This window comes from Epinephelus lanceolatus, chromosome 2, assembly GCF_041903045.1.
Source record: "Epinephelus lanceolatus isolate andai-2023 chromosome 2, ASM4190304v1, whole genome shotgun sequence".
In the NCBI taxonomy this organism is placed as follows: domain Eukaryota; kingdom Metazoa; phylum Chordata; class Actinopteri; order Perciformes; family Serranidae; genus Epinephelus; species Epinephelus lanceolatus.
In genome coordinates, this window is record NC_135735.1 from 14,208,000 (window position 1) to 14,235,893 (window position 27,894).

At 42.0% G+C, this 27,894-nt stretch overlaps 1 protein-coding gene across 1 annotated transcript; it reads right to left on the reverse strand.

Moving 5' to 3' along the window:
- Positions 1-575: 575 nt before the first annotated feature.
- On the reverse strand, positions 576-27,845 carry LOC117252100 (mothers against decapentaplegic homolog 6-like). The gene is made up of 4 exons (XM_033618824.2): positions 26,370-27,845; positions 24,730-24,783; positions 23,820-23,897; positions 576-1,574 (listed from the first exon to the last, which is right to left on the reverse strand). The coding sequence occupies exons 1-4, from the start codon at positions 27,100-27,102 to the stop codon at positions 928-930; spliced, it is 1,512 nt and encodes a 503-aa protein (XP_033474715.1). The 5' UTR covers positions 27,103-27,845; the 3' UTR covers positions 576-927.
- Between the last annotated feature and the right edge of the window lie 49 nt (positions 27,846-27,894).

Consider the following 27,894-nt stretch of genomic DNA (forward strand, 5'->3'; position numbering starts at 1 on the left):
ATAAACAACTACCACTTCTATCTGTCCACTAAACGTGAAGCTACAGCCAAAAGACAATTTGAAAAAAGAGTAAAATCTGACTCAATGGAGGTTCTAGATATTGTGCCTTCAGAAATATCTAAAGGAAGAAAATAATTAGGGCCAGGATGATGGGTGGGGAAGGGCTGTTGTATCATATAAGGTATTGCTGCAGTCGCCTCAGGGTCATGTCTACTTTTGTTTGTTCTGCACACTGATGTGTACTGTGTGGTGCTATGGAATGTGTCTGCCCAAACGCTGGCATTTTTTTCTGTTCTTCTTTTTGAAAATCTTAGTAAAAATATTTTGGAATTAAAATTAAAAGACAATTAACTTAGCTTAGCTTAGCATAACTTCTGGGAACAGGTAGCCTGAGTCTGTCCAAAGGTAAACCAGCACCTCGAAACATTCCTGTAAACACTGAAAAGAGCATCTGTTTCTTTATTTTGTGAGAAAACAGGCCAAATGTTTGTCAAAGTCAACCCTGCACGTCAATGACAAGTCAAATAGTAAAAACTAATCTACAGGTAAGAGCACTTGAGACCACCACAGAAACCTTCATTTAATACAAATACTTTATTGACAATGTGTGTATGGCATACTGTTTGATGGAGTTGCTAAATCATGAGAACATAAACCAGGTTTGTTTTATTTTTACAGTTTATATTTGCAAAATGACACTGAGAGACTGTAATGCATATATAGAATCAAAAGTGCATATTCTTTTTCCTTTTTTATTTTGTCCATATACACATTACACTATACATAAATAATTGCATTGTAAAAATGACTCAAGTATTTACATGTATAATATATTTTATATAATATATAAATTTTATATTAAATCTAGGTAGATTACAATTAGGATACTGGGTCGGGAAACCTCATGTGAGTCTGTGTGTTTGTGTGCTATCTGTGGTTGTTGAGTAGCACTTCCAGCCAGCACGGACAGGAAGTGATGAACTGTCTGGAGTAGCAGGGGCCCCATCCTTTAGCAAAACTGATGCGAACACTGTGTGGGTCCCAGGGCCCCTCCTGGCACTCGGGCTTCACGCCGTGCTCCGTCATCCAACTGGAGCGCTCACAGTCAAACACCTTGAGGGAGAAGCCCGGCATCACCCTCTTCACACTCAGCCCTCGAGCCCTGGGTGGGTCCAGAGTGGGGGAGTGGACAAACACCGGGTGCTGGCTGCGGTTGTACATCCACACTCCGTCCGGCTCCCGGCTCAGCACGATGCCGTAGCCGATTTTACTGCGTATCTGTTGCACACTGCTGCTGCTGCTGCTGCTGTTCCCTCCGCTTCCATGGCTGGGGTGTCCGTGAAGACCAGATATGCTGTGGCTGCCTGGGTCATCACGGCGACTGTGGTAGGCGTTAGCGTGGAGCTGGCCCAGGCAGAGGCCTGTGCCCTGAGGTAGGTCATAGAAGATGTTGAGCGAGGGCTCGTAGGCTGGATAAAGGCGACCCACGCGTGTGCGCTGCTCCCAGTAGGCAACACTGCACCAGTGAGAGCGATGTCCGCCGGAAGTCGAGGAGCCGAGGGAGGTACCAGTGTCTGAGGGGAAGAGGAGAGGAGAAAGAGTTAATGTTTGCATTGGTGACAAAGAGTGTGTGCAGTAAGACAAGTGTTCATGTGGCCAGAATGTGATCTAACCTTCTTAATCTCAATCCTGTTGATGCTAATCAATACTCAAACAAGACTTACAAGACAACCCCTAGTTTTCAAACTGAGACTGAACACATGCATCCATCATACCACTGAAATATTTTAAGTCACAACAGCAGCAAGTTGTAGAAGGCTTTTATTTCCATTTCATACAGCAAAAGAGAGGATTTCTCCCTCTGCTTGATGAGCAAAATTCATAACAACCATAACCTTTAGATCCACAGACGAGTAACAAAATAAAAGAAGTGCTTCAGAAGTACTTCATTCTCCTTGTCATAGATTCTCCAAATCTCTGAGCTCTACTGGTGGGCTGAAACACTGTTCTTCCAAAAGATAATCCCTCATTTGGTGGTGGAGAGCACAGTCTAACTCCCAGAGGTACTAAACTGGGTTGCAATCTGATGGCTGCAAAGGCTATAGGATAAAACTGGTAGATGAAACAATACATGCACAGCATTATTTCACTCCTTACTTCACTTCTTACTTTATTCAGACTAGGGCTGTAAATTACATCTGTTGCATTGCTTATCCTTATGTTCTATAGTCCCTGTTAAAGGTATACTATGCTAAATCATTCTAAAAAAAATTGTATTGTATTTCTTTCTTAATTTACTGTGTTCGGGATGTTTCTGAGAGTGTAGCCCCCTTACAAAAACAGTGTCAGGTGAGGTGGGGACTTTCTAAAAAGGTAGCAACCAGGTAGTAGCAGCATGCATCCAAGAGGAAGCTGTAAAAGTTGTGGACTCAGCACCAAAAAAATAAAGCCAGGTGAAACGCCAAGCGGACAAAGCTTGTTTCAAAAAGAGAGTGAATCTGAGGTTCAATTTCATTTTCACTGGCACTGAAGGAGAGGATGGGGATGAAGACTTATGTGGAGTTGGCCTGTTTTCTGTAGGACACGCAAGTGCCCCTGTTCAGCTCACATAGCTTGTGAAAGTATAGTTTTTCCTGTTACAAAAACTGTCCCAGACCTACAATAGTAGCTCGCAGTGTACGTACAAACAGTTTAGAGAGGAGGGGCCGAATTCAAATGTTGCATTTAGAAATAGTCAAATGAGGAATATAGAATAAAAGAAGAACTGGGAGCTAAACAGCAGTGAGTGGTTATTTTTCTGTGTTTTTATGTTGGTCTAAGGACAGAGGTGTTGTCTGCCAGGCTGCTCTCGTGCACAGTTCATACGTATACCTATAAAAACTAATGCACCACAATTCGTATATAACCCACATAATCATGAACCAGTAATTCATGTACAAACCATGTAATCAAGAAGGGTATGATCACATGAACAATGCACTAATGGGAGTAAAGTAGCCCATGTAAGGGGATTAGTTGGGGTGGTGGATGGGTCAAAAAACACAGGACTTTCACTGGGAGGAACCAAACTGAGTTATTTTACGGTACATCGTCACCACATTTCTTTTCCTAAACCTAACCTATGTAACTTTACTTGCCTAAACTAAATCTATATAGCGTTACACTAAATATATAATGTTGTTGTGGAGCAAACAAATAAGATTCCATGCAAACTGTTGTGTGTGCATTTTTGTAAGTTATCATAAGAACTGTTGAATGAGGATATGTTGCGTATGCTGTACAGATTGTAAGGCCCCTTGAGGTAAAGTTGTGATTTGTGTTATAAGGTTTTATAATAAAACTGACTTGAATTAAAAACAACATCTCCACACTCATCAGACCACTGTGTGACCTCTTGTACTCTGTATGGAAGCGTCTGCATTCGCTCTTTTTCTTCACTCATTTGTTCATGTTTTTCCTTTAATTTGTCACTCACCTGTATATTTTGAAAAGGTGCTTAAACTGCCAACACTAAACAGCCCACTTCCTCCTCTGACATCCCTCATCATCTCACGTCCAAAACACTCCTTCAGGTCCGGAGTTAAAGAGGAGCAGCAGAGAGGGGAGCAGGGGGGGCGGGAAGCATTCAGCTCTCTGTCAACCTAGCGCATGCCCGTGAACCCTTGACCCCCCAGCCCTCATGCTATCAGCTCACATTAACTCCCACACAGAGTGATGCCATTATTTTGCTCCAGAGACTCTATTGACACAGAGGATTTAAAGACCCATGTGCCTGTGGCCCCATTCCTTTCATATTCCCGCGGGCACCCCCTCTTCATCCACCAGGGGCCGGAATGGCTGCGGCCCTTCTCCCATTAACAAGCTGCTTTTAGGGTGAAACCAGGACCTAGATTAGGCTAGGTGTGTTATGTTTGCACAGCGGCCATTTTTGTTTCGGGGCGGGGGGGTAGAAGAGGCTGTGGTAGTATGGGGAGCTGGAAGGAGGAGGAAGAGGAGGATGTGTATGTGAGTGTTTGTACGCAAATACAAGCGCACACACACACACTAGATGATGAGATAGGGCCTCACACATGCACACGTACACACACAAATTGGAACTTCTGATCCAAACAGTATGACTATCACACACACACACACACACACACACACACAATTGCACTTCTCATCTGAGGCCCACGTGTGTCATTAGTGAATTCCAGGCTGGCAACTCCTGCGGTCTGGAGTTTTTACAGCTCTCCAATAAGAGAGCAGGCTGCTCAGCTAGCAGGATCTCTCTCTTTCTCTCACTCTATCTCTTTCTGACTCCCTCTTACACACAGACACACACACAGACACACACAGACACACACAGACACACACAGACACACACACACACAAACACACACACTTTTACAAGCCATGCTCTTCCCTGTAATAAGGCAAACACAAACATGTCTGGGGAAACACAGGGAGACTTTATGAGCTCACGATCAAATTAATTCCCAAAGAAGACATAAAACAAACTGGGACTTTTTAGGGTTTTTTAGACATAGTACACTTTAATTTCCACCATATAATGAATGATGCTGCAGAGGGTATAGTATTAAATCCTGGCTTTTAAGTTTCAAATGAAACCTAAACCCTATAGAAACCTAAATTCAGGAATATGATTCAGTTTTTATGCACCATATATCCGAAAGAAGCTCTTATAACTCCTGTTTAATCTGTTTTATTCTACTTAATTTTGTTTGTATCTTCTATTTCATTTTACTGTTTTTCAAACCTATCTATTCATCTTTTTATATTGTTTTGTGTTTCTTTTACACTTTGTCTTAATGCCTTTCATGTCTTATTTAAGCACTTCGAATTTCCTTGTTGCTGAAATGTGCTTTACAAATAACTTGCCTTGCCAAAAAAGCTTTAATACTTCATATTCATACTTTTGAAGGTCCAGTGTGGAGGTTTCAGTGGGATAACTGGCACAAATAAAATATAATAAAATAGGTGTGTTTTCTTCAGTGTATAATCACCTTAAAGTAAGAATCGTTATGTTTTCACCTTAGAATGAGCTGTTAATATCTACATAAGTAGCGGGTCCTCGTCCACAGAGTTCACCATAATGCACCGCCAAGTTTTTACAGTAGCCCGGAACAGACAAACCAACCACTGGCTCTAGATAGGACCATTCACATTTTCGCATTGGCCACTGTGGTTAGCAGTCCCGCTGCAACTAGCAGCATTGGAAAAACATCGATTTATAACATGAGAATGATAATTCGGCTCTGGGTAAAAACCTCCTGAATATCTGGATCTTAAGTTATCAGAAAAAAAAGATCAATTTCAATCAATCAATCAATTTTATTTATAAAGCCCAGTATCACAAATCACAATTTGCCTCACAGGGCTTTACAGCATACAACATCCCTCTGTCCTTAGGACCCTCGCAGCGGATAAGGAAAACTCCCCAACGTTAGCCAACACATTCTCACTCCGACCTTGTCACATATTGACGTTTGGTTCTGGACTTTCCATGTCTACATAACACGTCTACATACGACGTGCAAGGTACCCTGGGTGCGTTGGTTGTTGACGTTCTGGGACTGCATCCAGTGATGCCTGTTATATGCATTGTGCATGCACTTCTTTCAAAATACACTTCCGTCTTCACAGGAAATTTAACATTCACATACAGTCTCTTTCAAAATAAACGCACTATATCGGTACAATATGGCAAAATTGATGGTTTTTTTCCCCTCCCACCAGCCTCAGACCCACTGCCCCACCGTGTTTCCCCCTGACACCGCCAGGCTGCGCTTAACTATAATGGCAAATGGCCGTGTGTCATGCTGACTTTTTTTCGTTGCTTTCTGATGCCCCAAGTCACTGTCCAAACACCAGATTTTGACAACTTAGGAGTGAGACTGGGCTCCATTAGCAGGAGCTGGGCTAGGGTCTTCATACTGCCAAACAGCGTCAGAGAAACACTGATTTGTAACATGAAATTGCTTTATTCAGTATTTTACCATGCATATACGCAAAATGTTGGTTGTCATCAAGTCTGTTTTTATAGATCACACCTTTTGCATGAGTGTAAGTGGTGTACACCTCTTTCGAGCCTCGTTTTATGCGTACACAATGTTTATAAATGAGACTCCCTGTTCCGTCTCTTTTGGAGAGGACGAGACCTCTGCTGATAATTCTACTTCCTGGAAAAACCTCCTGAACAATGAACACTGAAGGAATTCTAACCAGGAGAAGTTTCAGTTGGTTGCAATCTACAATCCTCACCACTAGATGCCACTAAATCCCCCTGAATCATACACACTGCTCCTTTAATTTACTATTCAGCATTAACCTGAATTTAATTGTTGTTGGTCATTTGTGTATTTACTTTATCATTTACTATGACTGTATAATACTATTTACCTTATTCATTGTATTGCATTTGAGTTTAATTTCAAATTACTGGGTTAAAAGTATTACTGGCAACTTGTTTTATTTCTATTTCCTTGTTTTCTGCCATGTTAAACTGTCCATATATCTTATTGGGGGGCACTGAGGGGTGAATCTGCTGTGAAGTCAAAACCACTCCATCACGATTTCAACCAGTGTTTGACAGTGCGAGTGGTACAGCATGTCATGTTTAATGTTTCTGGCACAGTCCTTAGTGTCATCATACTCAGCCTGGCTATCATCCAACTAAAAGGTATAATGAGCTTGTGTGAGACTGTCGAGGGAGAGCGGGCAGGGAGGGAGGAGGGGGAAGGAGCGGGTGGGCAACCAAACTTCTTCAATGGAATTTTAAAAGACGGGTTCAGACTGGAGGTTATCAGCATGTTTATGTTCGAGCGGAGGAAGTCAGAAAAACGTGTGTTAGTGTGTGACTGCGTGAACCTGCGTGCCTACATCTGTATGTGAGGGCTGGCAGCAATTACAGCGTCCTGCAAGCATTTACGCCAACCACCATTTAACAGCTCTGTTTACCAATTAGATAAGTAGCCTTTGTTATTTCATTTCAAAATCACTGTCTCTTAGTGCCAATCTCATGGAAACGCCCCGGTACACTTCACAGTTTTTATCCAAAGCCTAAACAACAGTAGAAAGAAAGGTGGAACATAAAACAAATAACTTGTTGTAATTAAATCCCAGTAATCCACAAGTTAAATCTGTAGACTAGCTTTCTTTTGGGGCTGATAAAAAGCAGTCAGACAGGCAGCTTCCTGTCGGCTCCCCACAGACTGTTGAACCTGGACTTCAAACAATGACAGCAACACTCATCTTTCCTTTCTTTCCTCCTCTTTCTTTTCTCTTTCTTTCTTTCTTTCTTTTCTCCCCCCCCATCACAACTGAATAGATATTACAGGAGTAGTTCTGGGAAATACCTGTATTTGTTTTCTTGCTGAGAGTTAGATGAGAAGATTGATAACATTCCCGAGTCTGTACGATAAATATGAAGCTACAGCCAGCAGATGGTTATCTAGCGTGTCGCCACAAACACTAAACACAGCGCATCTGGTTCTAGTGCATAAATGTACAGTTCTAATGTTACAGTGATGTCCATAGAAAATAAACTTAAACTAAACTAATATTAGTTTAGGATAAAGACTGGGAACTGGAGGAAACAGCTAGACTGGTTCAAAATCTGCCAAAACCAGCCACAATGGTTTATAAGCTCACTCATTAGGCCATTATGTCTCATTTATTTAATTTGTACAAGAAACAATTGTAAAAAACAACTTGTGGTTTAATAGGAGATTATGTGCCAAATTATTTGTTGCTGACTGACAACCTTACTGTGACGACAAAACTCCAGGAGGTTACTAACCCCCCATACAATCATAAATGTCATCTTCACACTCTTTTGAGACTGTCCTCCGCACAAAATATGACCACATAGTTTGTTTGTACAGGCAGCTTGCTGTGTTTGTATTGTGTTTATTGTTACTGGCACTAGTGGCCATTGTTATAATGATGGGAGCAATGAGGGAAGTCAGGTGACATAGTATAAAAAGTGACAAAGTCCGCACAAGAAGGAGGACAGGGTGGATGGACTGGTCAAACAAACACAGGACTTCCACTTAGAGGACTGTTGTTTGTGTCCTGTGTAAATGCTATGTATATACGCAAGTTAAGTTACTTACAAATGTACTTATTTTAACCTAAACCACGATCTCTTTCCATAACCTAACCAAGTAATTTTGGTGCACAGTGTAAGGCATCCTTAAAGTGTACAGTGGGAGGATGTGAAGACGCGTTGTCCACCTTTATGGTCATTGGGTACTACATGTTTATACGTGAGCTCTAGAGGTGCTAAGTGGATTTTTACCTGGATGAACGCTAGCTGTTTCCCCAACGCATTCTCACTCCAACCTTGTCACATATTGACGTTTTGTTCATGGACTTTCCACGTCTACATACGACGTGCAAGATACCTTGGGTGCGTTGATTGTGAACGTTCTGGGACACGTCCGTTTTCACAGGAAATTTAACGTTTACATACAGTCTCTTTCAGAATAAATGCACTTCAACACCACAAATTGACGATTCTTTTCCATCAACAATAAACACACGTGGTTAGGTTTAGGGAAAAAGAACAGGGTTTGGCTTTAGAATTGTATGCAATGCGAACACTGCCCTTTCAGGTACAAGTAAGTGTCTGTTGGACCCATCCACTACCCCTCCCGCCTGCCCCACTTGGACTTTTGCGGCCTTAACTTTCATCCTTGTCCTGCCACGTTTCCCCGACACTGCCGGAAGCCATTAAACTATAACGGCAACTGGCTGCGTATCATGCAGACATTTAAGGATGTCTTTTTTTGTTAGTTTCTGATGCCGCAAGTCACTGCTCAAGTGCCGGATTTCGACGCCTTCAGAGTGAGACCGAGCTCGTTTCCCCCTGTTTCCAGTCTTGATGCTAAGCTAAGCTAACCGACCGCTTGCTGTAGTTTGGACAAAGATGAAAGTTGGATGGATCGTCTCATCTAAGTCTCAGCTAGAAAACAAAAACTACATTTCCCAAACTGTCAAAATATTCCTTTAAACTCCAGTCTGAGCTGCAGATGCTTCCTCCTGCTAACCTGCACAGAGAGGAAGAAAGTTTGGGGGAGTAAAAGGGGAAGTAGAGGAGTAAAAAAAAAAGAGGGACTGGGTGAAAGAGGGAGCGGGAAAATGAGAGGGAGAGAGCGAGAGAGAACCTGCCAAGCATAACCAGCATCCACGGAAAAAATGAAGAGAGAGAAAGAGACTGTGAGAAAGAGAGGGAGGGAGGGAGACCCTTGTCTTTCATCCAGTGCCAAGGATTAGATTCCCCTCCAGTTATTAGACTCTTCCACTGTGCTGAAAGAAGTGGGTGGGTTGGGGAGAGGGGGAGGGAGGAGCGGTGGGAGTACAGGGGGGAGACAGAGGGACGAGAAGGGAGGATAGAATTCAGCTACTGACCACTGTCAGCCGCCTCTAAGATGCTTTGTTTTGATTCGACTTCCTCAAATTTCCTCCCAGAGCTCTAAAAAAGTAGAAATAAAATAAAATATGGGGGGGAAAAGAAAACACCCCTCCCTGGCTACAAATGGTAGGTTCTGTGTTGTTTGAGACAACTATCATTACAGGGCAACTTCAATCCAGCAAGCCACATTTAAGCTGGCGTCTCGACTATCTCTGCCATCAGAGGGCTGCGTTATCGCCAGACATTTACAGTCCAACACAACGGGGCTCCCAAACACATACAAACACACACACACATTCTTGCACGCACACACACGCCTTCCTTCTCCTTCTTTTTCCATTGTAAAGTGGATGTTATGATGTAGCCTGCTGCAGTGTGCAACTGCATATCGTTCTCTGCTGCCTCTGTACGAGAAATGAAACACCAATCCATTATTTCATACAAACACACAAGCGCATTCCTTGAACCTGCAGGTCAGCGGAGCCACAGGAAAGTAACTGTGTGTCCCTGTAAAATTCCTGGGAAGACGTGTTTGGAGGCAGTTTAGAAAGCCGCTCCAAGAGGAAGAGAGAAAGTAACCAGTTTCCTGCATTTCTGCTGCTACTTCAAAGTGCCAGACGAGTTACGCCAAGGAATGTCTCAGGTTTTGCATACATCATTGCATCCTGGACGGCCTCTGCTGTCATGTCTTATATCATCCACCGAGACACCAAGTTCATGATGTCACTGTTGATGTAAAAAACACAGAAAAGCCAGATCTTTTTCAGTTTCATGACTGCAGTTGGAGAAATTCTCCAAACTCTTGTGAAATGAAGGCTGACAATTTGGAAATAAAAGGTAGTTTTAGATAATATACTGTGTTGATTATGCACTATTGTTGACATTTGATCCTCTGTTGTTTTATGAAAATTTGCATTTGACACTGGCAGAACTTTCACACACTTTTAGAAACAACATGATACCAGTATATAGATGGTGCCTTGTAGGGATGTGTGAGTACACCATTATCTGTATCTGTATCTGTTAACTAAATTATCTGTATCTGTATCCTTACTCAGAGGGGGCAGGGCATGAACCGTGAGTAGGTGGGGTTTGAACAGGAAGTTAGCAGTTTAAGCCTGAAATTGACGTGTTGATCAGAAGTTGTTTTCAGAAGTTTATTTATTAATAACTGGAGAGCTATTTAACTTTCTTATAACAGCAGGCTACTTCATTTAATTTTTATAACAGTACTTTATTAAACTTTATAATAAAGTACTGTTATAAATGTAATTATTCTATAATAGTACTTTATTTAACTTTATCATCACAGTACTTTAACATTATTATAACACTACACCATGAAACTTCATAAAAGAGTACTTTATTTAACTTTATTATAACAGTATGTTTTTTAACTTTATTATATCAGTGCTATATTTAACTTTGTTTTAACAGTACTTATCCTAATGAAACTTTTTTTTATAACACTACTTTATTAAACCTTATTATCACAGCACTATAACTTTATTATAACAGAAGGCTACTTTATTCAACTTAATTATAACAGCAGTTCAGTATTTTAGTGGTCTACAGTAGTTCAGAGGAGATTTCAAAATATCAAGATAAATATTGTGTGTCGTGATACAGCCTAAAAAAAAAACTGCAGTATTTTGTATAGGCCGTGTTGCCCAGCCCTTATTGCATGTTATCACCCCTTTTCTCTCTATATAACATTGGTGTTGTCGTATCAAATAAAGCCAAAAACACTATATAATCAATAACAATTGTGAATATGTTCCAATCAAACTTGCTTTTATCAGACTTAACAAAAAAACTGCAGCAAACAGAGAATGTGAGAGTTGAACCTAGCCAGGTAACTGTGGTATAAAGTCGTAAAATATCTCTCAAAAGAAAAGATCCGCGATAAATAAGCAATAAGAGGCTACAATCTATAACAATGCACTGCAAGGATTTGCCATGGTATAATCTGAACCCTGAGCAGAAGGCTTTGTTAGCTCAATGAGCAGCTAAAACAAAGGCTACTTCTTTGATTTCTAAAGTTGGACAAAGAATGTTCTGAGGCTCAATTAGTTAAACACAACTAATTGTGATTGCACTGTTGCTGATTCTTACTTCCCTGAAGCAGGTTTAGTTTCAGCGAAACATTTGCAACCGTTTCTAGTGCAACTTAACCAGCTGAGCAGGAGGCGGGTGGGACTGAATCCTAAATTATACTTCGAGAGTACATTAAGGTGTCACAGCAGCTACAGCATGAGGTGATTTATTCTCCTGCACAGACTCTCCTCACTGTTGTTGCACCAGTATTTAAGGAGACCGTTTGATCGATGGCTGTGCATTCCTGCTACACCTGATGTAATCGTGTCCATTCATACACAGTGGTGAAAACAATCACATCAAAGCCAAAGTGTGCGCTGGAAATGACTTTGCTAGATGAGCATGAGCTAATCTGTTGACCATTTTTGATAGGGAGAACATTTCTTCAGTCTGCTCCCATGCTATCAACAAACACAGCAGCTCAATCACAGGTCATGAGGTGTGTGTGTGTGTGTGTGTGTGTGTATAGCTCGTGTAGCCCCTATACATGTGGTTATACTTACAAGAGCTACCTACGGACACACCAGAGACACATACAGGTATCACGACATTGCGACAGAGACATAAATCAGGCTGGACTAAGACACTTCACAGCCTCGTGAAGAAAGATGCCATATTACAGCTTCAAGAATAACTGGTCTTCAGTTTTACACATGCGAGTTAAAAACCAAAAAAAAAGAAATTCACCTGAACAGAGACACAAAAGCAGGCACAGAGAGGCAGCGCTCTGCAGTTGACAAGCCTCCCCTCCCAACACATTCCTGGACAGGCCCTCTTCCTCGACACTTCCTCCCCCCGCTCAGCCAGTCACAGGGGTCAAGTTGACAAGTCTCTCATTGAGCCTCATGCGGCTCCACTATACGGCCTTCACTCCTCACAACATCATTATTGGTGGAATAGATCCATTTGTTCCACTATGGAGACAGAATTATGAAATTCCTACTAAAACTTAATTTGGGAGAATTATCTGAACGTGAAACTCCGATGTGAAAGACACTGCTGTATAAACACAAGACTGTGGACAGACAATACAATGGACAATCAGTGTACATGACTCACACAGTCAGGGGGTGACACAAGGACTGAGAGACCTGCAGTAGCTCAGTAAAGCTATAATTGTGTATAATAGAGACTGTCCAAAATACAACCACATACGTTGATTTTACAGGCTGAAATTATACCCGTATTTATGTTTTAGGAGGATAGGGAGATGGATGGGTCAAACTAACACAAGACTTTCATCCAGGAGACGAGTGTGTGTCCAGTGTTAAACTGTAATAACGTTTTTTATGTCATGATACTCTTCTGAGGAGTGTTGCTTTTAAATTCCTACTAGAAATTAAATCAAATAAAATAAAAGACGTATGTGCCAAATGTCACAAGAGATATGTCTCGTTAACAAAACCTTAGTAACAAACATAGCCTACTCTTACCTCTCTCTCAGTGACAGCTTACTGGCTGCAAACCATAGGTAGGAACACGCTGGCTTATTAACTTTATTGTTGCTTGGCTTGTTAATAGCTGGTAATTAGCTCCTAGCATACAACCCTGCAGAAGGAAGGATGGCGAGGCGTTCGGGTGCCGTTCACAACAATGGCTACATTGCAGTCTTCACAACAAAACAGTGAACATGGCCATCTCATGGGGTTTAACAGTAGCCCTGAGCTTATCCAACACCGACACCCAATTCTGCTGGCTATCATCACTCTTTGCCACCTGACGTCTTCATCATGACACCCCGAGAGCTGCTTCCCTCCACACACACACAATTAAGCACACATTTTTATGTCATGATACTCCTTTGAGTCATGGTGCTTTTAAATTCCTAATAGAAATTAAATAAAAATCCAAGAGGTATGGAACATAGCCTAATTATTTCAATTATTTTAAGCCAAACCATGATCTGTTTTTGACACCTAACCAAGGAGTTTGGTTGCCTAAACCTAACCACATAAATTTGATGCAACTACTGTTTCCCAAAGCTATCCACATGTGCCCGTTAACAGTCACATAAGAGCTATTCTGTCATCCTTTAATAGGGGCTTTAATTTCAGACACTCTCCTGAAGGTTGTTTGCAGAGGTAGAAACATACGTTGGTATAATAACAGTCCATTTTGCATGAGTATATTCTCCACATTTTCCAAATATATTAAACCGGCTTTAATATGCATGTGAAGCAACAAAATCGAATGTACTATCATCTCATTAAGTTGATACAGTCAGCGTGTTGGCAAACACTTACTTATTTACACATTTATATGGGGGACATTAATTTGCAGTCATGGTTGTGTCCACCTGATTAACTACATAAAACTCAGCTTGTGGTGCTCAAAGTGCCAAAAACATACACCAAAAATTCCACAGCAACGTCTCTTTCCAGAAATAATGACCCGGTTACTTAAGATAATCCACAGACCTTGTTGTGAGCAGGTTCATAGGAACTTTTTTTTTTATACCAAACTACACCCACCAGCCGTATGACCACACAGAGGGAAACGTGCATCTACTGCTAGCTCACCTAGCAACACTGAGCTAACAGATGAGGACATAAAAAATCTTTGCATCACGTGCTGTCAGAAGCATGAGACTCTCATCCATGAGGAGATGCACGCTTCCTTTTGTGTGGTGATTCGGTTAGCGTATATAGCCTGGTAGAAAGTAAATAGTTCCTACATGAGCAAATGTTTATGCATGACTGCAAATTGACGCTGAACAGATTTTTTTGTGTGTTTAAAGATCTCTCGTGATGATTGTTGTTTTGTTCATATGGCATTTATAAACTGTGCTTTGAACTGAGACTGGTCCAAGAATCACGTGACAAGCAGGATTGTTTGTTTCTAATAACCAGTAAATTATCATTTGATTTAAATGAAGCCTTGTTTAATTCAACCACTATGAACATAAATTCACTATGAAACAAAATCATTTTTGCCCAAAACGTTCTTTCAATTCTATCTTCTCGTCATCTGGTATTCAGCAAGAACCAGAGAACTGCTGTACGTTTACAGAGACAAAGAGACATTTGGAGCAAAATAAGTTGCATTTAACTTCCCTTTAAGGGATTAAATTAAAAGACTAAAACTTTACTGTGTTGCAAACATGACAATGCACAATAATCAGTGGTTACCCAAAGCTCTGTGTGTGAAAGATGAGTGTGTCTGTGTAAATGTATATACAAATATATGTGCCTTACATTCCTTTTCATAGTTAGGTAGTGAAGTTAAACACAGTACTGCAGGTGTTTGTCTATCAGTGTGGTTTCCTTTATCATGGGTGAATGCTTGGCACAAACACACACACACAATTGTTCCCCCTAACAACAGGCATCTACATTACCTGAAAACTCCTGAAAATGTTGCTTCCCTCACACACACTTCAGCCTTAACTCAGCGTTCCACTCAGAGCTCACAGCACAGGCGACAGTTTCCTACATTTTGTAGAGTCAGAGAGCCTGTCGACATCTGCAAAGAATCTTTAGGTTCAGCAGCATGGCAGGATTCCATTAAAAGCCAAATTGTGGGTTGGCAAAAACTCTGAGGGAACAACGGAAAGCCACAGCCAGTCCTGTAATTTAAACCTTATTTTAAATTGTGATGGCCTGACAACATGGACTGAAAGAGAGGGGGCGAGAATAAGAGTCACAAAGACAGAGAGAAAGAGGAGAGAGCAAAAATGTGTGTACAACAAACAGAAGTAGAATTAACACTAAAGACAAAGCACACTCACAGTGGGCGAAAACTTGAGAGATAAAAGACGAGGGGAGGGCACGGCTTATAAAAACATTGTGATTCTAACAGTGTAAGACAGAGTTTACTTGATAATCAGGATTGTTTCTGATGTGTAACACTTCCAAAATCCATGAACTTGGAGATGTCAAGAGTCGACGTAATTGCCAGAAACATAAAGATGTAAAAAAGTCTGCACACAGTGATGCAGCAGTGTTGCAACAACTAAGACAGAATGCACCAAGAAAATGTTGAAAAAATAGGAATAAATAAATACATTTGTGGTTTTGGTTCTTTCCTTCAGTTCCGCGTCGGATGAACCACGATAATATCGGATTTCCTTTCCTGCTCAGCCTCAGATAACCTCAAGTGCTTGGAGCGCAAGCATTTTTGAGGTATGCATGTTGACTGTGTCTGTGCATCCAAGCAATGACATTTATACATATCTTCGCTGACAGACATTTCAGCATTGAAGCCTGGGAGGTGACATGACAGCTTATTTATACGTGTAATGATTAAATACAGATGCGTGAGACGGGAGAATGACAACACTAATGTAAATACTTATGTCTTGTAAATGTGATGTCAAACAGCAGAGTAAACGAGGACCAATAAAATTGTTTTTTAAGTCAGATTTAAGCTGGGTTGGGAGACATTGATCAGCCACATGATGCATCGAATTCAAATGTTTTTTTGAGCGCAAAGGTGACGAGTTCATCTATCAGAGATGCAAAGTACTTTTACCTTCAGTCTGTGCTACCTTATTAAAGTTTAGCTTCCCATATCATTTGTATTAATTGAAGGCAAAGACAGCTAACCTGGTTGGGATTAGAGTTTTAGCTTGTAATCAGCTGAAAAATCCTTTCACTAATCATCTTCTTTGGAAATAATGTCATTATATAGTCAATAGTCAACCTATGAGCAATACAGATTCTCAGCTGAAGGATTACGTTATGCCACTGAACAAAGCTGTGCAGTTACAGCACAGCAAACTGTATGGATCGCACTGCCATGGGAAAGTTCTTGCACTCAGTTGGCGATGAGGAAAATCCGAGCAAGAATAGGCCTACTGTTAAATATTATTTGCCTTGCTCTGTTGAACTTGCTTCGTGGTACACCCCTCATTTTCTGGTAAAACCACTTGCCTGGAGGCAATAGTTTGTTTGTGATTTTAGAAAATCAGGAATCTAACTTTTATGCTCTTGTTGCTGATATTTCAGATATTAACAAGCTCCATTTCCGAGAAGCTACATTTATATGGAACTAAAGTGTTTTCCCAGCCGTGTTGTGGTGACAAACGTGCTACATTTAGCTGCCACTGGAGTCACAGGGAGATGGTTGGGTGGGGGGGTGATGGACGTACAAACAGCAAGACTTTGACACCAGAAAACAGAGTTTACATCCTGAGTCCCGTCTGTGGTTAGATTTAGGCAACAAAAGCACTTTGGTTAAGGTCAAGAAAAGATCGTGGTTTTGGTTAAATGTCGATAATCATGTTGTGTTTCGTGATTTGAATCCCTGCGGACATTTTCTGTATTAAACCAAAACCACAATCTGTCCCTAAGCTCAACCATGTGTTGGCATCGCCTAAACATAACCATAAAAGCTTTAATAATGCTGTAGTCACTGTTAATGGATTGTGCACTACTAGATCAAATATTTGTGCGGGAAACAAATGAAATATGTTGTCAATGAACATTTCAACATTTTTGCGACGTACCAGATACAGTAGTGCTGCCAAGAGGTGGCCAGAGGGGGGCAGGGCCACCCTGATACGTCTGTTGCCCCACAAATAATTGAGAATATTTGGAGCCCTCTGTGTGGTGTCTTTTAACTTGAGTACGCTTGTTTCCAGTGTATGTTTTTTTCCTTACAATCAATGTACTCCTTCAAATTTAAGCTGTATATTCATCTATTTAAAGAAAAGGACAACCTGACTGTTTGAAGAACAATGACCCATCTAACACATGTATATGCATAACACATTAAACCAAAAACATCGCTACAAGCAAGTTGTTTAAAAAAAAAGAGCTGTGAAATCAGGGATTTTAAGGCCACAGCAATCCCTAAAAAAAGGCCAAGAAATCCTGGAGGGACTTTTATATCAGTATGTGGTTCCTTTACTCTCATATTGACATAGATGTAACCTAGCCCAGTGGTTTCCAACTGGTGGGTTGGGGTCCAAAAGTGGGTCGTGGTTCCATTCTGAATGGACCGCAAGTGACTCGGGAACATGTTGAGTTTGTAGAGTGAATGAATGACAGACAGCTACTTCACAGAGACAGCAAACTAGCTCAACAACCTGACACTGAATATATTAAACTGTGTTGACCTTGAACTAATGACTGATCGTTTCTTACAAAAAGTATTTGCTGTTGCACATTAGTTGTATTTAAACGTAATTTATAGGAGATGGGGTTTTAATAACAGTGTTAACATTCTGGCATTCAGCCTAAAATGTGAAAAAATTCAGAAACCAACTAAAGGACCTCAGGAAAAAATGACCGAACTGACATAAAAGAACTCTGAGTGAGTAGTGCCCTGCGTCCTCAGCTGCGTACCCTGCTTGTGTAGTGAAAAAGAGCCGTGATGGAAAATATTTGAGGAAATGGCAAATGGTTAATGGGCCAGCACTTGATGTTGAATTCCATAGTCTAATGTGTCTCAGTGAGGCATAAGAGCAAGTGTTGTACGCGTGCCAGCAAACAGGCTGGAGGTTCAGGTCACTGAGAGGACCCGTCCAGACTTAGACAGATAGATTCTCACTGGCTGCAACGTATCGTGGGTGTTTACTGTTTTTCTTTGCACTATTTTTACATCTTTGACACACCGTCTAAATGAATTCTACTTCTCTCTCATTTCATATTCATGCTTCTGCGAGTCAAATCTTCACTCGAGCACCTCAGTAGATGATTTACAAAACCGTGTCCAACTGTGTCAACCTGGGCTGACCTGGAAAGCTTCACACTTTCTGAGCTCCACTCACTAAAACAGCACGGTGCAGTCAAACTCTTAAAACTGTCTTCCAAGCTTCCAAGAATGTCGGCTCAGCTCTCTGTTTCTTAAGTATTAACGGCGATATGTTCAAACATGTATCAGATGTCACTCTCCAGAGTCAGACCCCCTTATCCCCCTCCCACCTCTTTCACTCCGAGACCCTACTCCCCCTCACCTTCCCAATTTCCCAACATTCCTGGGCCGTGCCCCATCAGTCAAAGGGCCAATTCATGGGGTTAATGTTGCAGCGAGTGCAGACAGGGCTTTGAGACAGGATGTTTGGCTGATACCTTGCTCTGCTTAAGCAAACAAGCCACCAAAATATGATTACTGAGGACAGAGAGGGAGCAGTCTTCTTGTCTTACTTCAGTGCATCCAGGCCACACCAATGTCCACTAAGTATCATTGCTTTACTTGTTTCCACATGTTCAAAAGCCCGAGCCTAATGACAACATGGTGGACGAATGTTTGACGAATACAATGATGTCACATGATGTAAAAGCTGACAAGGAAAGGAAACCACTAACTCTTTGTGCATTGCCCTTCAAAAATCTCTGTCCCTTAAAATGACAAAGATGATGCTATATAACAATTCTGTCAAAAACATAAAAGTTGCACGGTGAAATACTGGCGAAAACAAGACTAAAAGTCAACAGCCAGGCGAGCAGCGCCATGAGGCTGTAATGCTCATTACACACCAGAAAACAAAAACAGAGAGACGAGTTTATTATTCTTAGATCCTAACCAAAAATTTAACATTTGGCCTGAGAGTGTGCCAGAGGGAAGTCCAGTGAAATTTGGAGACATACATACGCTGTTGCCTTCTACGCAGAGCACTGGATTGTTTGCCTACTCTGGATGACATATTGCTGTTTTGACATATTCACTCTGTCATTACGTCCATAGCGATCTCATACAGTGCCTGAAATCTCGCGAGAACAAGCAGCAACAGCTGGAAGGCAGACCCAGACAGTAGCCTGAAAGGTTCCTTCATTTATTTTATGAAAGATTTATAGAATAATGGCTGACTTTTTGCCAGACTTCGACTTTGTGGAGGAGGAATTTGATTTTGCAGAGTTTGATGGCCACCTTTATTTATTTGAGCCAGAATACACTGACCAAAAACTCTGTGAGGCTGCTGCAAGGCTGCGTAGCTCTGGAGATTGGTGGTGTACCTGTGAATGCTGTGCCCCAATGCCCACAGAAGAGGAATGCTTCTGTTGCAAGGAATGGGACCGGTTTCAGCCTTATTTTCAAGGTCTGGATGTGACCGAGGATGAGACACCTCCACCTGGAGTAGTATCCAGCTGGGCTTTATCTAGAGCTCGCAAGATATATTTCGGCCGCGCTTTGGAAAGCAGAGCTAAATGGTAAACAAACATGGCAGCACACCGGTAAGGTAAGACAACACGTTTACATGTCGTTTTCTACATGTTCTCTGACATTTATCCTAACAATATGAGGCGGTCTTTGTGGAAAAAAAGCTTGTTTAGTGGACTAACTTTGCACTTGAAGGTTGCCCGTTCACTTACGTTTTAACAGGTCTGATGCTACTATGCGCCCCGGCTGTATCTAGGCTAACAGCTAACATGCTAACTATTATTTTTATGTCACTAGTCACTTGACACAAATTTAGGACGATAGGAGACCGAAACCAAAATTTCCCTTTATCTTATTGCTTTTCTCAAAAAACAGATTTACAAGTTGTTCTTGCGTAAGTCGACTTACAAGAACCTGTACAGATGAATCAGAGATGTGGGCATAGACTCAGATGTCTGGAGCAATGCCCTTCATGTCAGCAGCTGCATCTGACAGGAATGACTTGTGGAGACGTTTTTGTGTTAAGTTTAAGTTTTGACCTGCTGGTTGCACACAAAAAAAAGAAAAGTCACAATAATCATTAGACTCATGAATATCAGCATCAATGTTAATAACCAAAACCAAACAACCAACAGTGCCAGTACAGCCACACTGTTTGTGTTATGCCAAACACTGGTCTTGATTTTAGGTTTATGTGATGTTGGCAAATCTAATTCCAACTTTTAGTAATTTGTGAATCATCACAGACAGTAAAAAAAATAGTGTGAACAGTCCAAATAATGGAGAGGAATGCAACACAAGCTTTGTCAAATACAAAAACAGCAAACATGTAGCTTAAGTTATACATCAAGGTTAAAAAAAGCAGAACTCAGCTAATCGCGTGATTGGTGAATGTGTTTATACATGTGAGTGTGCATGTGTGTGTGTTTGTCCTGATAGGACCCCTATGTGAGTACTCTGAGACGATCTTATCACTGAGTCAGACAGAAATTCCTCCCTCACTCCCTCCCTGTCACACACAGCCCCACACACACACACACACACACTGGCTATAAGCAGCTGAATAACACGTTTTGTTGGAGTCACAGAGGGACGAAGTAGATATAAGCCTACTAAACTTCCAGTAGACATTTCCCTTTTCAAAGCATCTGTGTTTGCTGCGGTTTAAAGGGAACGTTAACTGATCGAATGATAAAAGAGGCCAGGGCAAAGGTATGTATGGACCACACCCTGCTGCAGCCTTTTTCCCCTTAAAGCTCGGCTACATAGCTGCTTTTAAAGGAATTAAAAAAAAAAAAAAAGATGCTGAAGTGCCGGAGTACATGTTCAATGCTTGTATTTGTTCCAAAGAAAACACCACAGGCTTTACATGAGGATCACCTGCACAAAAAAACATTCATTTACACTCTTGAAAGATCTAACCAACATCAAGGGTCTTTTGTTAAAGCTACTGTACATTCAATTCTCTGGTGCACGCTTAATGTTCAGCTTATTTCCTGTTATTATACCAGATGTAGCACAAATGAGGAGTCCTATAACCTGTCAGAGTTAAAGACAAAAGCTACATGCAGATTTCTTGGCTAAGTCTGTTCAGTTTCTTTCCTACTCGTGCTCTTGGCCTGAGCTCCAGCGCTCGGCTCCAGCATTCTGGTGTGGGGGGCAGGGGATCAGAGACCACACACACACACACACACACACACACACCTAAACACACCACATCTTGACAGAGAACTGATCTATTTCCACTCATTTCACCAGGAGACAATAGGAGGTATCCTTTCTCACGACGCAGCCTCAAAATCACAACCTAAAACTTAACTCTTGTTTGACTCGTGACCTTGACTGAACAGACTTTGGATGATTTTTGAATATAACTTGAACCCACCTTCAGCACAACCCAGGTCAGACCCTGTTAGCATTTAAAAATGGAAAAAAATATTTTTTTAAATAATCCTAGAACTGGCATTTAGGTCATATACAATCTTAGCTAACGTTCTTGTGTTACTTATTTTGTTTCATACTTATTTAAGTTCCTATTACTTCATATCGGTATGTGACTTTAGTTTAAGAATAATGAGTATATGAAATATATTTAAAATTGCATTCATTTTTTTTTTACTTGAATGTTGTGATCAAAGTTAAAGGAGACCTGTGATAAGTCTTTAAGGTGTTGGATATTTCTATTATTTTTGTTGTTGTTTTTTTATGTTCTTTTTTAATGTGCCATTGATGAAATCAATCAATCAAAAACAAATTTCACTAACAACACTTTGTCCATGTAAATCAACTTGAAAGTGCTTTAAAACGTGCTGAAAAGTGTGCAATGGGGGATACAAACAAAGGTTGAATTAGCATGATTAGGCTTTTTGTATTAAAAATACATGCGGATTATTAATCTCAACCCTCTTGTTGATACAAAAACACTCTAAACATGGCCTTTATGAAGCACTGAATTTGACAACTTTTATGCCAACAAAATTAAAAAATGAATAAAGGCTTCAGCATTTATTCTACAAAACTTTATCCTGACAGTGTGGAAAAGGCTTTCAAACAACATTTAGACTTTCATGTTGGGGAATAAAACACCCTCAAAGCCACACTTTATCCCCAAATCAAAAGTACCTTCTCTCGAATATAATGGAACTAGATGGCACTTGGTTCGTGGTGCTCAAAGCAGCAAAAACATACATTTGAAAAGCTCAACAGCAATGTCTCTTTCCAGAAATCATGACCTGGTTAATCAAGATAATCCACAGTCCTTGTTGTGAGCAGTTTCATGCAGGAACTGTTTTCTTTCTACTGTACTAAAACACCAAATGTATCACCATGCGGAAGAAAGTGTGCATCTACTCATATACGAGAGGTTTGTGCTTGCGACAGCGCAAATTGTACACATCAATGCCGTCCTCCTCAGCTGACGTTAGCTAACTCAGTGTAACTATGTGAGCTATTATATTTTGGCACCTCAAGCACCACAGGCCAAGTGCCATCTTGTTCTATATGAGAGAAGGCAGAAATCTCTCAGGCCGATATCTCCAACACTTGGCAACTAAAACCAAAATAATGTATATTGATTAACAGCACTACAGGTAAGAAAGTTTTCTAAATTTTGGGTGAACTGTCCCTTTAAAGTGCAGTCAGGCAATCAAAGTATCTTATTTTCTTATTTCTGATCAAAATCTCTTGAGAGTGGTGAGCTGTGCATTGGGAGGACTTCAGGTTTTCTAACATGATGTCCCTAAACATGGAGAACACACACAACAACTCACTAAATAATTTCAGTTCTACAGATCAACTTTAACAAAAAGCTAATTCCTGGACACAACAGACAAACAAACCCAGGAGAGTCTCGCTGTGGCACTGCTGATTCTTCAGACAGGTCTGTGATGTCGTGACTACACTACACAGACTTCAGAGGTCCCCATTCACCCTTCAACACCGTCCAAAAGTGAGCGCGGGGAGGCTTGATCGAGTGGGTTTGTGGGTTTCTTCTAATGCTACAAGGACCTCTCCACCCGACCCCAGCACGTAAACAAATAAAGCTCCAGTTTCATCATCTAGAGGGGGCTGTTTCCTGTCCAAACGCAGCCCTCAGCCCCCACCTCTTTCCACATATACACGCACACAAAACTCTACACCTCCGCCTCATCAGAGCCGCTCGGCTCCCCCGCCCCCAAAATGCCAGCCTCTTTCCACTGCTCAATTGCTGAGAGGAATGGAGGGATTTGAGGGAAGAAAGAGGGAAAGAGGGGGATGGGTGGTTCGAGAGGCAAAGGGGATTGGGAGTATGCATGGGGATCTTATTGCAGCTTCATCCCAGTGAAATATTTTGCTGTGGAGAAAGCGCAGGGAGAGAGGGAGACAGAAAGGCTACACTGCTGTGGCATCTAGATAGTGAGAGACCCCAGACCCCCACAGAGCCCCCCATGCCTCTCTGACAATAGGAGCTTTATGCGGTGGAGTTTTTGCTTGTCTTAACAGCCTTTGAAAAAAAGGAAGGAAAGCACAACATAATAACACCAGTAAATGTAATTTACCCTTTTATGTAAACATTCAGAGAGGATGCATGCTACGTGTGTCTGCATCTACACACACACACACACACTCGTGCAACTCCAAAACTTTTTCCATTTGTGCTTCCAAACTTATTTGTGGGAAAAGTCTTGCAAAAGAACTTTCAGCATCAACCCTGCTGACACAAACATCGTCCTGGTCACAGTGCTCATGCTCCTCTGCAGCAGAAATGCAAGTTACTCACCTGTGTAGTCTCTTGGCGTAATGTGAGGCGGATTGGCGGAGAGGGGGGGCACAATTTCAGTGTAAGACAGAGTTGAGTCTGGTGAAGGTAGAGAAAAGCACAGACATAAAGCAGAAGAGTGAGATCTGGATTAGAAGTGAGTTTTTGGTGATTAATTGATCATTTAAATCATTTATGAAACAAAAATGCCAAACATTCTTCGATTATTGCTTCTGAAATGTGAGCTGCATTTTTATGTTTTCTATTATTATAAACAGGGCCGCCCATTAGGGGGGAAACAGGGGAAAGCTTTCTGGGGCCCAGCTGAAAAGACCGGCCCACAGAGGCCTGCAACAATCATGTTCATCCTAAATATAACTAATGATAATTGTATTCAATTTTGAACCAAAATATCCACCATTACGTATAAAAACAACTAAATAAATGTGGTATTTATTGTTGCATTAGTAAAAATGTAGCCTGTGTCTGAATGAAAATGGTATGAGACTTGTTTTTGGGTGGTCGGCCACATGACCTGAGAAATTTACTGATATAAACTGTTCACTGGACCTTCTTTCAGGGGCCCAGACATTTCTGTGGGCGGCCCTGATTGTAAATATCTTTGAGGTTTTGGGTTATTGGTAGAAATATGTAAAGACCACATTGTACAGCTTTGAGTCTTATGACATCTTACAGAATGAAAAATGAAAATAAGCATTGTTCGCAGGCTTAATACAGTCCCTCAAACAGAGCCTCCCTATTATGAACCACTGGCTCATCCAAAGCGAAGACGAGCACAGGTAAAACTCGACCAGCTCCACAAGCAGCTTTTAAAATATAATCTGTGTTTCCAGTCTGAAAATATGATGGTGACGAAATCCTCTATGTCATTTACTGGTTTGCAATGTGGCCGCCATTTTTCCAAACTCACCCAGTGGCTTGTGTTCGTCTGAACGGGACAGAGAGTACGGGGGAGGAGGTGATTCTGGAAATACAACAAAAGTTAAGGTTAATTTAAAGGCAGTGTGGTTTTAATGCTAAATTATCAACTGAGAAGAAGTATATTATTCATATATAGTGTTAGCTAGGGTTATCATGATACTGGAATTTATAACTTCAATACTATGCCTTGAAAAATATCGATATTCAACATAATTTTTTATACCATGGGGAAAATTTGACACTGTGCACTGTGTTTTTCAAGCTTAAAACAACTATACTACACATATTTATTGTATTTTACTTTATATTCCATGTATTATAGCAAATTTCAATTCGATATTTGTGTTCTTGGCTTTTGTGGTACTTTGCCTTTATCTTTATTTCCCCAGATGTTTAATATATGCACCAAACACCAAGGCAAATCCCTTGCAGGATAAGAGAAAACCTACTTGGTTATATTTCTGATTCTGATTTACATCTTTAGCTTTTTTAGTTGATGACTTTTGTGTGGAAACAGCTCTGTGAACTATAAGCAATGCTCCTGCTGCTGCTGGGATAGTCCCTTCAGTCCAAAGTGGACATGGGTTTGTGGCTGCGGCCCCTTTAAGAGCAGAGCCAGTAATTGCCGGAGTCCTCAGTCAGTCAGATACCCAGCGAGTCAGTCTGGCGCCAGCACTATGCAAACTGTATATTATCGGCACTCCTTCACCTAAATAACAAGAGGAGGACCTCCTTGTCAGAGAAAAAAGAGCCTAAGTGCAACTTGAGAGAGACCTTCAGTTGGATGATGTGGGAAGCTGCAAAGTTTTTTGCGCTAATTTAAATAAATGTGTAATGTGTTTGGAATGTCGAGAGGAAATCAAAGTAAAGGCTGACAAGAGTAAAAGCTGCAGTTATGGAAATGCTATAAGACTGCGGAGCAGACAGTAAATCATGAGAGGAGCATAAGAGGCATTTATTCTCTGAGGTTTAAGTGTTGCATTTTGTGCTTTAATATAATTACAACTTCAAAATGGCTTCATCTGGAGAGAAAAATACATATATGAGTGCGTTGTTGGACACTTTAATCAACAATAACAACATTCTTCTTCAGCTGCAGGCAAACAACTCTGACTGACTGACGGCTCTCTTTAATTTCACGCTATCTCTGCATATGGACCATCAATCTTTAGGCTGCGTAAAATCTAATTACATTAATGACGCACTTCACTTTTATGAGACTGAGATGAGTTTCTGCAGGGCCCACCATCACCTGGGTTTGGGCAACCAGAGGGTTCTTGGGTGAGTCCCAGGGGCCCCCATGAGGATGATGCTTAATGTGGTGTTTAATGTAGGGAAGTAACGCACACTGAGGGTTGTAGTGAGGCACAGTAGAGTTTAAGGAAGGAAACAAGTGTCGCCCACTCTGGATCCATATGCGCGCGTGTTCCTCTCTTTTTTGGCCCTCAGGCTCTTTTCAAGATCAACAATCACAAGATTAATGTGGTGTTAACAGGGCAGGATGACAGGAATATTAACTGCTATCTCCTTATACGTTTGATCATTTGCAAGATTAAAGGTTTTTCCTGGTGGGCCCGGGCCCTCTGGTTTAAACCCCACACCCCGCCCCTCCAATGCTGATGTCCTTACCTGGCCCACATAAGCGGCTGTAGTGATACGGGTTGCAGCAGACCTTTGCACCGTCCACTGCGCCGAAGCTGTGGCAGTGTGACAGCACTTTGAATCGGGCTGAGAGCGGCAGGTCGCTCCAGCGGTACACCTTACACAGTAGATACTGTGGAGAGATGTGATGAGCACCGAGCCGCAGCTCAGTGCTCGGCACCATGACGCACTCGCTGGGTATCCCTCCTTTGGTCTCCACAGCCTTCACCAAGGCATCCAGAGATCTCTCCTTGAGTCTTTTCAGAAAAGCATGAGCAGTGCTCGCGAGTTCCTCCTCCAGCCCCGCATGCCTCGGTGCGCACTGACAAGAGCCCCCTCCGTCTTTTCTCGGGGCCCAATAGGGGCTCTGAGGTCTCAGATCCCATTCCCCAAACAAACAACACGTCACCGTCCTACTGTCGCTCTCCTGTCCTCGCCGAGAGCCTCTGTGCTCCCGGGCGCACATGGCACCCCGGTCATCGTCAGTCTGCTCCTCTTCCTCCCTCTCCGCGCTCTCCGTCAGGTCTCCAGCCTCCCCCGTGAGTCCCAGAGCCGGGTCAGTGTGTGTCACCGACCGCTGCTCATGTCTGTGAAGCTTTCCCGAGTGTCTGCCACACGGACCGTTCCGTCCTCCCTCACCTCGCCTGCCTCCATCGCTCTCGGTGACCAGACGGCTTCTCCAGAGTCGCCGTACAAGACCTGAGCGTTTCGACTTGAACATACGACAACCTAGACAGTTTTGGATGTGTCCTGTCGGTCCCGTCCGGGACTCGGGAGATGCCACATCGATTTACACTCGTCGCGCAAGACCGGGGGTTTGTGCACGGTGCGCACAACATGCGCAGCCGGTGGTCACCGTTTCCAGGCTCACCCGCAGCATTAGAAAGCGATATTCAGTCATGCGTTGCGTTAAACATCACCAAACGTCTGAAGAAGGAGAAGGCTCCACACAGTCACTGCTCAGTGACCTGCTGTCGCCAACTCAATTAAGCCACAACTTTTGCCAGCCCTCTCACAAAGCCTTCAACTCCACAACACTCTGGAGATCCCACACACAATCCACAGACCATAGTTAGTCCAGTCCAGGAGCGGGATCAGTTTACATCAACAAAAACAGCATCAGAAACATTAATCCAAAACTTTTCCAGACTTTCTCCTTCAGCTTCGTGAAACCCCTGAACCGTAAAATCCTTCTTTCACCCCGAAATAAATCCTCACAACACTGAAATCCCGGTGATTTGTGTCGCTGTGGTGGAAGCGGTGATCCCGCTGCAGAGTCCCGGGGCTGAGCAGAGATGGTCGGTGACTCCGGTGCCAAACTCCAGGACGGATTCCGTGCTGAGAAGTTGTTTTAAAGAGAGCTGGAATTACTCCACTCTCCACTCCCCTGCAAGTCTCTTTCGGACGCACACACAGAAACACACACAGCCACACGCACACACGCTCCTGCACACACACTGAGTCAAGCCGGAAAGAATCAAACCAGGCTTATTCGGCTGGGATTTTCAAAATA